The sequence below is a fragment of the Aedes albopictus genome, chromosome 2 (assembly GCF_035046485.1).
Source record: "Aedes albopictus strain Foshan chromosome 2, AalbF5, whole genome shotgun sequence".
Classification (NCBI taxonomy): Eukaryota; Metazoa; Arthropoda; class Insecta; order Diptera; family Culicidae; genus Aedes; species Aedes albopictus.
In genome coordinates, this window is record NC_085137.1 from 500,319,287 (window position 1) to 500,334,351 (window position 15,065).

The 15,065-nt window shown below is 35.1% G+C and overlaps 1 protein-coding gene across 8 annotated transcripts in view; it reads right to left on the reverse strand.

Annotated features, from left to right (window-relative positions):
* Positions 1–15,065, reverse strand: part of LOC109409257 (syntaxin-1A) — a 298,425-nt gene that overhangs the window by 115,194 nt on the left and 168,166 nt on the right. For all 8 annotated transcript variants that reach the window (XR_009998103.1, XR_009998102.1, XR_009998104.1 and 5 more), the window contains exon 3: positions 13,172–13,352. Coding sequence is in view for 4 of the 8 variants with exons in the window: in XM_062854413.1 (XP_062710397.1) it covers positions 13,172–13,352 (181 nt within the window). In the remaining 4 variants the exon portion in view is untranslated. The remainder of the gene's footprint in view (positions 1–13,171; positions 13,353–15,065) is intronic.

The following is a 15,065-nucleotide window of genomic DNA, read 5'->3' on the forward strand; positions in this document are numbered from 1 at the left end:
ATGACCAAAACTTGGTCTATTTGGTTTATGAACGAACCCAAAGTGGTCAATGTCAATGATTTCCATCTCGTTTTGTAGAAGCTTTTTTGTTAGTTGTTAAGGTATTATTAATAAATTGCATATCATTAGAACTCGTTTATAAACTTCGTAGACTCTTGGGGGATGGGGAGTGGGGGAAGGTAAGATGGTGTTTACAGGGTTGTTACGAGAAGGGTGGAAAAAAATCCGCGCCAAATCCGCGCGAGCTAAATTTGAATCCGCGCCAAATCCGCGCGATACTGGAAATAAATTCGCGTCAAATCCGCGAGAGCGTGAAGGTATTTTGTTTTTCTTTCTTCACGTTATTCAAGGAATCCATTAAATCCATTAAACTTGAATGGACTAGTTGAGTGCTGGATGAAGAATAAACTTTTGTTGATTCCTAAATCAACGCAACTCATGCTTTCTGAAAGTGAGTTTAAAGACATTTCTGTGCTCATTCTGCGAATGGAGTGACGTGAGAAAAGTCGGAGTCGTATATCGAGGTGAGAAATCTCGACTCGAATGACGTGACTCTCCATTTGATTTACACGGCGAGTCACTTCATTCGAGACGGTATTCCCCACTTCGATATACGACTCCGACTTTTCTCACGTCACTCCATTCGCAGAATGAGCACATTCGGCAAAACTCTATTTTTTTTTTCAAACCATTTCTTAAAGATTCATTGGGCGATTTTTGAAAAGAATTTTCTAGACAAAATCTCAGGAGAAACATCCCAAAAACTAGGTAGTTTATTCGTGGGAAAAAATATTTAAAAAAACTGGATAAATTTTATAAGAAACTAAAAAAAATCTTTAAAGAGAATGGAACTTTCTTGGCTTTCTTTAAGTATTGCTGAATAGTTTTGGAGACAGTAACCCGAACATTTTTTTAAAAGAATTTGAGAAGGCTACTCATGAAAACTTCTCATAAGATCACTTCGAACTTTTTTTGAGTGATGTCTTAGTAGTAGAGTGATGTCTTACCTGAGGAATTTTCCAAGGAGAATACCTGGCAAAACCTGAGAAAACCTCCCTTAAAATGAGTAATCACTGGAAAAATCCTAGAAGGACAATGTTGACAATTTTCAAGATTTACTTGCTGGAGTCCTTTGAAATTCCAACAGGGTTTTCCTGGATTTTTTAGGAGTTTCTCCAAGAATTCCTGCAGTAATATATCCAGGAATGCCTGCAGAGATCCCCCAGAGTTTTTCGCCAAAGTTTTTACTAGCAGTTTCTTCTAGGATTCCCAATTTTTTCCCGAAATAATCTAAGGATTTATCTAGAAATCTCTTTTCAAAATATATAGCAGGTGCCTTTCAAAATTGTACTAGTAATTCGGGCAGATTACTATTACCCTTCCGGCTTCCGATGAACGAATATCTTTCGGATATTACATCCAAAGGAACACCGTCGCCGGCGGCGGATGATACGTTACGTCTGGGACGAATGTAGACTATGCAGTGGGCTTATACTTACGATAAAACGGAGCCTAGTTAGTTTCCAAAAGAAGGCACGATATAGCGACCGAAACGTCGGATGAAAGCTTAAGAATCCGTTTTTGAGTTATTCCTCCAAAGACTGAACGCTTTGGCCATACCTCCCAACATAACCAACAGTCGAAATTCAAAGGAATTGTTAGAAACAAATTTAATTTTTTTTTTTGAGAAACTTGAACTTGAGAGAACTTGAAAGTTAAATAAAGATGCACATCATACCCGCAATGGAAATATTGGAGGAATCGTTGCACAATTTCTTCAGAGAAATATTTTGAAGAGCTAATGAAATTCGTAAACGATTGCCGTAAACCAAAACGAAAACTTGCTCCAAATTCTTCACTAGTAGGATGTTGGGGTCAATATGAGCCAGTCAGGCACGCTGAACGTACACTACGCTATCGTAGTGCGAAAATTGTAACATCTTAGGAGGGCTAATCAAATATTTACTTTTCATAATTTTTAATTCAAGTGTCGATAATCATTCAAATATTTCGCTGTACACACTACAAAAATCATTTCCGCGCCAAATCCGCGCGAGGGCCCAATTCCATGGGTAAATCCGCGCCAAATCCGCGAAAATCGCGAAATCCGCGGAATTCGCGAAATCCGCGCTGTTGTAACAACCCTGTGTTTAGTTAAAGTCTACGCTCCATACAAATTTAGAAAATTTTATAAATAGTAATTGTACTGCGATCTAATAAATTGTTTAAATCGTAATTAAATGCTACTCAATTCAAACCGACAATTGATGTGATATCAGAGACAAACAGACGAAACACTGACAAAATTAGCACCTTATATATCTCAGGGTCTTGATTGCTTGGAGAGTTGGTGTCTTCAGCAAAATTATTAGGCTGGTCAAGGACTTACAGTTGATGCATAGCATGGTTCAAAATTATACCAACAGGCGGAGCTAGAGAACTTATAGATTTTATATTTTATATATCTCACAATCTCAAAATTGATTACTTAGAAAGATGGTTTCCTCGGCAAAGTTGTTTGGTAAGTTAAGGGCTTACAGTTGATTAACCATTAGATGCGAGATTCCACCACTTGGCGACGCTAGTTTCCATCTGGGAATAGCTTGCAAGTGATTAAAATGTCTCAAAAAGGATTTAGCAAGCTGGAATTGTGTTCCCCTTGGACATATTTTATTCGAGTCAAATGGTAATCAAAGACCGATACATTAGTCATAAATGTTCCAAATTTTATTTGATTAGGTTCACTTATTCCTAAGATATACTAGTTCTTTGCACGGCAGTCAGAAAAGAAGTATACTACTTGAAATGCTTCACGCTTCATCCTCGTGAATAAGGACTGTTCAATTTATAAAACGGACAACTTGCTTGTGCGATATCTTTTTTATTTTTCAATAAAATCATTATCAGTTTTTTGTGTAACTTTCTATAGCTATTCTCAAATGTAGGAAAAATATAACATTATGCAAAATGTTCTGTATTGTGTAACTGAAGCGGTTTTCGTAAAACATCAATGAAAACCCATTTCTCAAAATTCGACATAACTTTCCACATACTTAACATGCACATTTTCATGACGTTTTTAATGTATTGAAATCTTATACTATTCTACTAAAGGTAAAGCTCAATAGTTGGTCAGTAATAATGCACCAAGCAGTCTCCAGATTGATATAGTAAGTTGCCTTGTTTTCATAGAAATTATTAAAAAATGCTCATTTAAGTCCTGTGTTGCAATAGCATCACGGATTCGACTAAAAATTTGTCCAGAGTAGTTGAATGTTGCCCTCTGAATGATACAAAAGAAAAATTTACTTTTATTTGCATTTTTCATCAAAAATTTAATCCATGAAGATGGTTATATCAAAATATTTCATATTTTTTGCTCTATTGATGCAGATTTTCGACTCTAGCGAATCTTGTTATTATTTATTTTCAACAAAGTTTGTCCTATGTTATTGTACACCTTATTTAATAACAATCGGATGCATACTTTTTATTTCCAACATCATTGTTAAGCAAAATTTGCATTTGGTTGCATTGTTATTTAAAAGAACTTTCAAAGAACGAAACTGTTTTGATTACTGTGTCTGTATTGACGTACAGTAACCAAACCAGCAATGCTATTAAGAAGCAGTTATCTGAATTTAAAACCACATTATGCCCACTTTCGACTGGATGCATAAAAAAATTGATTATTTATTATTTTCATACTCTTTTTGCTTTACAATTGAATTTTATTCAAAAAATCGAATCTCACTTGAGACTTCAATATCTCAACACTTAATTTTCCAATTGAGTTTAAATTTTGCCAGAATGTCTACTACTCATGCTGCTGCAGCATGGCACATACTTTTCTGGTATTAATAATGATATACCATATGTGAACGGTAATTTTATATATATTTTAAATTTTCAGCAATCGAAAAAATCACCTTATTTGACACCTGGCCGATTTTCTTGAAAATAAAACTATTTTTATTCGATTCAAAAATGATTACTATAATGCGTGATGATGTACTGAACAACGAAACAAGGGTGGTTAAATTTGAACTACGCGTCTTCTTTTTATAGCACTGTTAAGTTGTCCGTTTTATAAATTGAACAGTCCTTAATTGATCAATCAAGCCCAAATTTGTACCAATCATAGGAAACTAGTTGAGGAACTATTTGTCAAAATTTGAGAATATTTGGTCAACTTCGTATAAAGTAATAGCTTGATGAATATGTTCTAGATAATTGATAATATTAACATGCTTTTATAAATCTGAAACTAGTGCCGCGGTGTGCCAGAATCTCAAACCAAACGGCTATTAAACTGAAAGTTTTTGATCTTCCAAACATCTTTCTAATTAAATAGGATCCTGAGATAAACAAAACTAAACATGTGTATGCCCTCAAGCGATTTCTTGTGGTAGGATTTGAAATCATACGACTTATTATTTGTAAGTTCTTGACCAGCCGAACAACTCTGCCGAGGACACCAACTCTCTAAATAATCAGGATCTCGAAATATATGGAATGGAAATTTCGTCAGTGTAACGCTTTTTTCGATATCACAGGAATAATATGCAAACAGACGTAACACTAACGAAATTTCAACTCGTATATCTTAGAAACCTGATTACTTAGAGTGCAGACATCTTCGGCAAAGTTGTTTGGCTTTTCAAAAGCTTACAGTTTAAAAGCCGTTTGGTTCAAGTTTCTGCGGCCTAGTGGCGCTAGTTACAATTCTGGTAAAGCTGTTTTTGTTATTATCTTGAAATATTCACAAGTTGTAACATTTTATGTAGGCATCCAGTTTCTCTACTGAAAACATTTAAGAAATTCTAATCGTTTGGGATCTCCAGGTAGCCTTGTGGACAAGGCTACGAATTGCCAACCCGGACACGGTCAGTTCGATTGCCGTTCCGACTGGGAACTTATTTCGACTTCCATTGGCATAGTGTATCATTGTACTTGCCTCACAATATACAAACTCCTACAATAATGGCAGGCAAAGAAAGCCCTCCAATTAGTAACTGTGGAAGTGCTTAAAGAACACCAAGTTGAAGAGAGGCAGGCCAAGTTCCACAAAGAAGAACAAGAAAAAAAAACGTTTGCAAAATATTGTTAATTTGTAAATTACGTCACCTAATGGCGGAATCTGGCATATAATGGTAATTCAACTGAAAGTCCTTGACTTACCAAACAACTTTGCAACTTACAAACAACAACTCTTTATATGGGATGATTTTTTTTTGTTAAAGTTAGGTCTACTTGTCTCTGATATGACAGAGATTGATGCCCTCAAGCGATTTGAAGATCTTCTGGTATGCCTTTGGTTCATCAAATGCTCGCATATATTTTGAAGCGTTTTAACTTAAACCGATGGCATTGTAAAGATTGTTGAGGTAATTTTTAGTTCGACGGCATGATGAGTTTGGAGCACATCCGTAGTCTTTGGGACAAAATGAAATGAATATGGGTGGTACTAGGCCGATGATGGATGCCATTACATGAATGATGTGCATTTTCGTGATGTTACAACGCGAGCAGAACCCTGTTTGAAACTGAACGGGCGTTGTAACGTCACTAAATGTAAAAGTCGATTATCCAAAAATAAATCCGAAATTTATATGTTTTATTCCGCTGAATTTAAGAACTAATAAATAAAAATTTCAATGGTGGGAAAAATTTTCAGAATAAAATAAAAATCCGAGCAGATTTTTCGGGATGCTGTGGGGGTCGAATTCCAGCGCGTTGTAACGTCACGCTACAAATACGCATTTTAAACAAGTTTTTCTAATGAAAACTGAATGTTCAAACATATCGGAAATTTTACAAGGAATCCGAATATGAGAAAATAATTTGTGGTTTACAATCGTTTTCATGAGTTATAGTGGAAAATCTGACTACGAATGCGTCGAAACGTTGTAAAGTCACGGTAGAATGTGTCTAATATCATATAAAAATATGCTATTTTTGAAATCTTTTCCTCTACTCGGGTATCGTGGCGAATATCTAAAGCATGCCCTTCAACACCTTCGCGACATTCAGACTTGATTCCAGCTCCTGGCTGAGCTTGCGGAAAGTTCGTGAATTAGAAAGATGTGGCCTCCATGTCTCTATCGTCCATATACTCCACCTTGAAGAGTTTCTTCAGCACGGAAACCCTAGTGCACATAGTGGTTTTCTGGTGATGGCTTTACAGATGTTTCCACGTCTCTCCTGGTGTACTGCAGTTTCGGATGAGAGGATGTTGGATATCGTAGAACAATCGTGGCACGAGCTTTTGCATCTCCATCCTTCCAGATTTCCGTTAGGGGGTTTGGGGCGGCTTCCGTGGCATGCTTACATAGGTTTTCGCAGATGAGCAGCATCTAGACCTTGAATCTTCAACATTTATAGCCTCCAAGCCGTAGCTTCTCAATAAAGAACTTGCTTGCGTCCATTTTTTTTTTTTTTTTGAAAAAATCTTCCAGAATCTTTTGTTGACTATCCCTATTGGGATCTGTCGTATAAAAGATTGTTGCATAAAAAGACAACTGTTCTGTTCAAAGGTTGAGAACTAACTAATAATGTTTTCGGTTTTAAACCTGAGTCAGAGCTGACCCTAACTCGCAATTCTTCATTACACCAATAAAGCTAGCCATGAAAATGTTTGACACTTCTCAGGTCATTTCGAGAGACCACACACATGCGCGAAAAAGACGGATCATATTTCTACTTTAACGATCTCGTTGCCGTCCTTTTCATGCTCATGTTACATATGTCAACATGACATGAGAGTTGTCAGTCATTTTGAGGTTAGGTTCGTTGGTATAATAAAGAAAAACCGAACGAAAACGGCTCCAGATCAAACTAGAACTGCCAGTTGCGCATTTTCATTAAATTCTTCCATTTTGCGCATAATCATACAGGGGATAGACAAAATGATCGGGACAGGCAAAATTTTCACTTTTCAAAAAATGTTCAACTAGCTGTAACTTTTCGTAAAGTGCATCAAATATTCTCAAATTTTTACTGTAAGTTCATCAACTAGTTGTGTATCAGTGGTCAAAATTTGGGAAAGATCGGGCCATTCTCCACGAAGTTATAACAATTCTTGGAAAAGGTAAAATTATCCGATAGCCAAATTTGAGCTGTTATATCTCCGGATTGAATGAACTGAATGCAATGAAATTTTGACCATTTATGACTTATATAATGAGCTATGAAAAACCGTTGACTTATCTTGAAATTTTTAACACGGAAGAAAATTATAACGATTAGATTATTTTTCTAATAAAACGCCAAATTATCAAAAACTTCAACATCGTTTCAAAATTCGAGATGCAAATTATAGTTCATTTAATTTCCCTCTAATTGACTTATATATAAACGTGTTTTGAAGGAAAGTAACAACATTGCCGCCAAAAATTTAAAAAAGTAATGGAATACATATTAAAAATAGACCAATTTGCTAAAAAATAGTGAAAAAAATAAAATCGCTATATTTTTTTCTCTTGTTGAAAATTTCAAGTTTAGTCAAAAGTTTTCCAGAGTTCATTATATAAGTCATGTATGGTCAAAATTTCATTGCAATCGGTTTATTAAATCCGGAGATATAATAGCTCAAAGTTGACATTCGGATAATTTTACCTTTTTCAAGAATCTTTATAACTTCGTGGAAAATGCCCCGATCTTTCCCAAATTTTGGCCACTGATACACAACTAGTTGATGAACTTACAGTAAAAATTTGAGAGTATTTGATGCACTTTTCGAAAAGTTACAGCTAGTTGAACATTTTTTGAAAAGTGAAAATTTTGCCTGTCCCGATCATTTTGTCTATCCCCTGTATGTCAAATTGTTAGTTGGCGTACTGATTAATTCATACATCTTAGGTTCATACATATCACGGCAGTGAAGGTTTTTCAACTTCCTATTTGCTCGTTGATAGAAATTTTGATTTTTGCAATTTGTTTTGGTGGATTGTTTATATCAGTTTTGGCAGATGGACCCCGTTCGGATCGCAAAAAATCGGCAGAGCCAACCACGTCATGTTTGGGTCGGATCTGGACCCAAGGGCGGATTTGGATTTGACCTGAACGAATAAACGAACGAACGTTTTGACAGCAGTTAGGACGGATCCAGGGCGAAACTAGGTTCGGGGACCTGGAATAAAAGAACATTTCATCTATGGAATGTCTCGATAAAACACATAAGGTTTCAAGAGATTCTAGAGATTTTCTACTATCTATGCCTTCTTGGTCTTATGTAGAAACGATGCACCAAATCGAAGATAATTACTTATATTTTTCTAATAATATATAACTTTGACAACTGTTTTAGGAAAGTTGCTCATTACTTGACGTTCAGCCAAAATTTGTCATGTTTTGCGATGGTGTCCCGTTACGCTATTTCTTGATATTCTGGAAGAAGAAAAGGTTCAACTTCCAATTCGGAAGCATTAAATTAAATAACTTGATGATTTTGTGGCTTTATCGGTCTCTTTCTACTCATAGTATAAGGGAGTAGAGATCAAAGTGGATATCTATATAGAATTCGCTAGGTAGCGAACAAGTTGTGAAAATTTTATAGAAGGTGAAATTAGGCAAGTAGGCCATGTATTAAACGAATACATCGAATGCGTGAAACTTCTGCCGTGCGACCTGTGCTTTTAAACAGATCGGCTTGGTTGGTAGTTCATACTGGTCTTAGTAATGGTGCAGCCAGTCTTGATTATTAATTAAGTTATTAATAGAATACGGTCGATAAATCAGAATATGATTAAATTAAATTAATCTTCTATTCAAATCTGATCATTTGATATGCTGGTTGGCATATATTAACCAATTTTTGGAAGCGAAAGTATGATTCTCGCGCAAAACTCATACTTGGTTTACATGTTGCAAGTAACTTAATTCAAGTCGATTGAAAATGCCCAATAAATTGAACGTGTAAACACTACCATTAATCTCACTTGAGCAACTCACTTGACTTGAACGAAAGTTGAACATGTTGAACTTTTGCATTCTAGTCAAACGAATTCATCTCACCTGCAAGTGCGTGGAATTCAAGTCATCTGTCAAATGAGATGAATTCAATTACGCACCGCCTGAATTGTGCAATGTGAACACTTACTTCAAGAACATGCTACCCAAGTAACACAACATGTTCTATAGGAATTATTTCGACTTCAATATGACCAGTTACTGTGTTTTGGTTCATAACAATAAAACCGTTTTTCAGACAGATATATGACCGAAAAAGCGCAGAAGGTGGAGCTTCGGCAACATATTTGAGATGTTATAATCATGTTCTATATGAATCAAAGCATACTTAATAATGTTTCTTATTATGTTTTACAGTACATAATTCTGACAACTTTCAATAAACAAACTACACGTCTTCTTTTTCTAATTTAGGATGTTTCTTTTCTAAAGCGTAATCAATGTTTGTTGCATAACCGTATTCAACTATGTTTCAAAATGTCAAAAAAAAAAAACTATTCAAGTGCAAAATATGGCTAGCGATATTATTTCAGCTAAACTATTTCAACTTAAAATTGGCTTTCTATGACCAGAAATTGTGGTGCGAGTCATTTTTTCTGGTGAAATAGACGTTTGTACTTCGATAAATTCAATGCGGCTTATAAACACGTATCTTTGAAGGATAAGAAAATAAAACAAATTAAAATCAACGTTTTACTTGAGCATGTGTAACCTAAAGTGCTTTGTTTTCTTAAATAATATTTCTAATTTCTGCAAAAAAATCATACATCATGGATAAAAATGTAAATGTAAATTGAGAATATTCTTTTTACAATGTCATACATATAGCCATCACAATTTATATGGATACGAATGAAGAAATTTTAAAGTGACATACACATGCAAAATTGACATTGGCAGAGGAAGCTCTAAATAAATAACTGTGGAAGTGCGCGTAGACTAACACTAAGCTGAGAAGCAGGCTTTGGTCCAGTGTTGACAACGTCAGAAGAAGAAAATGTATTTCACATTTTTGGGCTGATTTTATAAACGAAAATTTGACAGGAGGTAGTGTCACTACCTCGTGGAAATCAAATGGATAATTTTTCATAAAAAAATGCGGTGAAAGTCGATAAGAATTTCCATCTAGAAAAATGGGACACTACTAGTTTTTCCAGGATGATAAAGTTGATGTATGCCGTCAAGCCAATTGAAATTTTATTAATTAATACAATCAAAATTGAAGAGCATTGGCACGGTAAAAGTATAGTTTTTATTCTTAATTTATTACATATTGAACATCATATCGACATTTTTATGATCGGTAGTGTAACATAGCCTAGTTAAAAATAATGACTTTAGTTTATGTTCCATATGTTTGTTTACTTATTGAAAAAAACATCAATATGACTTAATGTAAACAAACAAAACATATTATGTTTAACAAAAACTTCATCGAAAACAAGTATTGAAAGACAGACTGAAAATGTTACTCATATATGACTTATGAAACATACTAAACATGTCATCATGTTACACATGTTTGCATACATACTGCAGAAATCTTCAATATGACTTCATAAGAACAAATGAAACATATAATGTTTCGACAGAACTTTACCAAAACAAGTATTGGAAGTAAGACTGAAAATATTACTCTAATACGACTTATCAAACATATTGAGTCTGTTGAGCTGTAGAGGGGCTTTCATTTGTTTATCGTGTGGTAGGCATGAAGAAATTCAAGGAAGTTTCCTTTGCGATTTATTGACCCCATTCATCTTATTCAAGCAAACTTATACCATTATAATAAATAGCAAAACAAATCCTCCTGATAGTGCTACGGGTTGACGAAGTGGTCTGAAGTGGTCTTTAAAGAAACTCTTACAGGATGACTCAAGCCATTTTATGTCGTAAAATATAAATGTGAGCTGCAAAATATTGTGATAGTTTATATATTTATTACAATTATCGGGTAAGTTGGACGGCAGTAGTATAGAGAAGAATCTATTGAAAGTTGGCGTGCAATACAGGAAATATGTTGTAATGTAAAACCCAATAAATTGGAGTGTTGTAATGCATTTATTAGCGAAACGTTAAGGTGAAGATATGACGAAGCCACAGCTCGATTTTTTATGAGCACAAATCTGAAGAACCGAAAGTCCCTACCGAGAATATGTTTGATGAACATATTAAGACAAATATAAAACTTAATCAGACTTGTCATATTGCGGCAAAATAAACGTTATTAGAACATATCCAACAAAATTGATAACAACATGTCAGATTTGTTTGAAAAGACAAAATATTTACTCAAATACGACTTTTTAATAAAAGATCATTAAAGACTAGTTTTTAGAATCATGAATATGACTTATACAAGACAACATTTGTTTTGAAAAACTTTGAAACAACTGTTATAGGACAAAATGATTAGCTTAAGACTTCTGATAATGTTTTCGGTGTTACTTGGGTAGTGGGCATTCAAGCCGTTCACCCAGTATAAACACATCGTTCAATTGGATTATGAGGAGTGAACATTTGAGCTGCTCGTTTCACTTGAACAGCCTAAACCAGGCATTAGGTTGCCGTCAATACTCAATTCAACGTTTAAACACTAACTCAGACACATTAAAATCAAAATGACTGCTTACATAAAGGGTGATACGGTCAAAATTTGGTCACACAATTTGTTTCATAACTTGAGACTGCGTACACCAAAACAGCTGATTTTTGGACCAGTAATGGTACATTATATGTAGCTTATACCATAAAACTTTCATCAAAATCGGTTTTGGAGGTATTGTGAATCCTGAAAACTGCAATTTTAAAATTTTGTACAAAGAGGATTAAAAAATAAGAATACATTTTTACTCTTTTATTTATAGAGCCAGAAATACTGAACCAATTTCAATGAAAATTTTACTGTATGTAAAGTATACATATCAAAATGTTGTGTGAAAATAACATTCAATTCGATCCAGCCGTTACAAAGTTATATTTGTTTAGGTGGTCAAATTTTGTCAAGTCAAGTCAAATTTTGGTCACACAATTTTTTTCATAACTTTAGACTGCGTACACCAAAACAGCTGATTTTTGGATCAGTAATGGTACATTATATATAGCTTGTACCATAAAATCGGTCTAGTATTTGCGAAGATATTTTTGAACCCTGAGATCTGCAATTTTAAAATTTTGTGCAAAAAGGATTCACACAATTTTACTGTTTTATTTATAGAGCCAGAGATACTAAACCGATTTCAATGAAAATTTTTCTGTGTGTGAAGTATGCATATCAAAATGTTGTGTAAAAATTTCATTCAATTTGATCCAGCCGTTACAAAGTTATATTTGCTAGTGGAACCCGGTCAGTTTTTTTCGTATTCAATCTGCTACAATTTTGAAAGTATTCATACAAAATGGCTCAAAATTTTACTAAGAACATATTTTTACAATAGTATTATACTGTAAAATTTTGATAAAAATCGGAGCAGTATTGGTAGTTCTATGATCAAAATTGTGCTTTACTGACCTTAAATTTCCGAAAATTTACTATGGAGCGCCTTTGTACAAAATTTTAAAAAGGTAGGTCGATGGTTTTATCTATATATCAACCAATACTTAATCGATTTTGATGAAAATTGTATGGTATAAGCATTACTGGTCCAAAAATCACCTGTTTTGGTGTACGCAGTCTAAAGTTATGAAAAAAATTGTGTGACCAAATTTTGACCGTATCACCCTTTAGTTGAATGCACGGATTCAGCTGAACAAACAATAGTTTCCACCCCACCATACGTCGTTGTGAACGGACTAATTGCAAGTAGTTGACGTACGAAGCTGCCTGATCGTAACGTAAAACCTGACTTTGTTTATGAATGATGAAAAAAAACAAACAACCGCCAAATTTTTATTTGACTAGTCTTCAGCGTTTCTACGCTAAAGATACTGTGTCAAATGAACACCAAGTAAATACCACCAGAACTTCCTCGGAATTTTTCAGTTTTTCTAGATAGTAGATTCTCTGAGTCAGGTAAAGTGTTCTTTAGGATGACAAAATTTTAAACATTCGACTGTAAATAACTTTATTTTATTTTTTTTTCTATGAGCTTCAGAGAAATTTCAAGCAACTGTAATTTTTCCCCACATTACTGGCACACAAAATCGACTGCATAAGAAAAAGGAATATCCTTGCTTATTCATATGAATGCATGATACTTACTCTCATCTGACTGTGGGGCCGACAGGATGGCACTGTGCTTTTTCTTCACCTCTTCCACGTTCGCCTGGATTTTGTCGATCATGATGCGGATCTCTTCCACCTCGTTGAAAAAATCCTCCATAAAGCTGCCCTCCACCGGCACGGCCACATCTTCCGGCATGTCCTCATCGTCGCTCTGTGCCTGTTGTTACGAAAATTTTCATATTTCCGACGGGGTTCACGGGTCGGTCGATTCGGTCCGAGGAAAAATCGGAAAACAGAAGATGAAAATAACAAGAAGAGAGAACACATCATTAGTTGGCGTTTTCATTGGCATGGTGAGCTCGGTGTCTAAAGAATTGAACAGAAAAAAAATCATCTAGAAAACATGAGTAAAAAAAAGCCAAGGCAAAAATAAGCAACCGGAAAAGTTTTCCGGTGGAAAGAACAAATGCCGATCATTGACCTGGATAATAGTTTTCAAGTGGAAACAATTTGGAAGCTAGCCAAACAAACTTTTTTTTTCTTTCGTTTGTTCGAGTGGGTATTCTGCTGCGGCGCTCTACACGGCCACGGAGGAAACAAAAACAAGAAACACCTTACCAACTACGTCATCATGCGTCGGGCATTTGCAATCCTCGTCAAAACCAGCATGGAAACGGGAACCTTGCTCTGAAATGATGGAATCGTGGCGGTGGCGAGGAACCAAGTTAGCATAAATCTGCCGGATCAATACTTTGCCAGTTCGCCAAAGCATAAGCAACAGCAGCACGATTCCGCGTATTACGATTATTTTACGTACTGTGTATGAATTTAGTCGCATTTATGTATAACTTAAGTCGCATATGTTCATAAGAAATAAATGAAGAGCAGCAATACATTTAACATAACTTCATAACTTGACAGTTAACAGTCGATCGAGTAATAAAATAAATCGTAGAAGGTACCTAATTTAATCGTAGCAATATACGTCACCAGTCGCAAATGATCACATTTCGAATCGTATAGTGTTTCTAATGCCTTAAAAACACAAACAGACATTTGTACATACTTACCATTTGGCTACAAAAAATATGCCTAAGGCAATGAATACGCAAAGACAAATGTTTGACAACAGATGAACTGGAGAACGTACATCTTGTTTGACAATAACGAATTTCTGATCAAGTCGAACCATATGTTTACATATTGATTTGCATTTTATGAAATATAATACGCTGTGTACTAGCTTCAGAATTCGAAATTTCAAAAAAAAAAACTCATAATTATTATCATGTGAACAATCTAGATAAACAAAATTCTTCCGAATTGTTTAGGACACCCTACCCGAAAACATTACGAATCATCATTCGTCTCCATCATCACAATCGGGGTTGATACGACGAATAGGCATGGTTTGCATTGGATCGCAGGGAAAAAAGGCGCCAGAGAAGCACAAAAGAGAAGGCGATTGGCAAACAGAATGGAAGGCAAATTTTGCTTGCATCGTGAACCCGCCACACCGCACCGCACCATCACTACTGCTGAGAGCAGTCATTTGGCGCACATGTTGGCGCTGCTCATCTCACGTGTGCTGATGGTGCTGGAATTTGAAAAATCCTCATTTGATGAAAGTTTCATTATCTGCAACGGCGATGTCCTACTGCGGCGGTTGTAGAATGGGAACAGGAAGATGTAGGTATGCGATGAAATTCTAATGAATGTCTGGTTATATACTGCAACTAGCGTGAATTGATACTATTGAAGTTATCATTTATTATGTTTCTGTTTTAAAATTTCTATCTACTAACTTCTCTCTTCGATCTTCTACTGTGTGCATCATCTATCTTATGTCTGCTGTCTTCTATACTCAGCATTGTCACTTTATAGCTTCTGTTGTCTTGATTTTGACTTCCACTATCTATACTCTACTCTT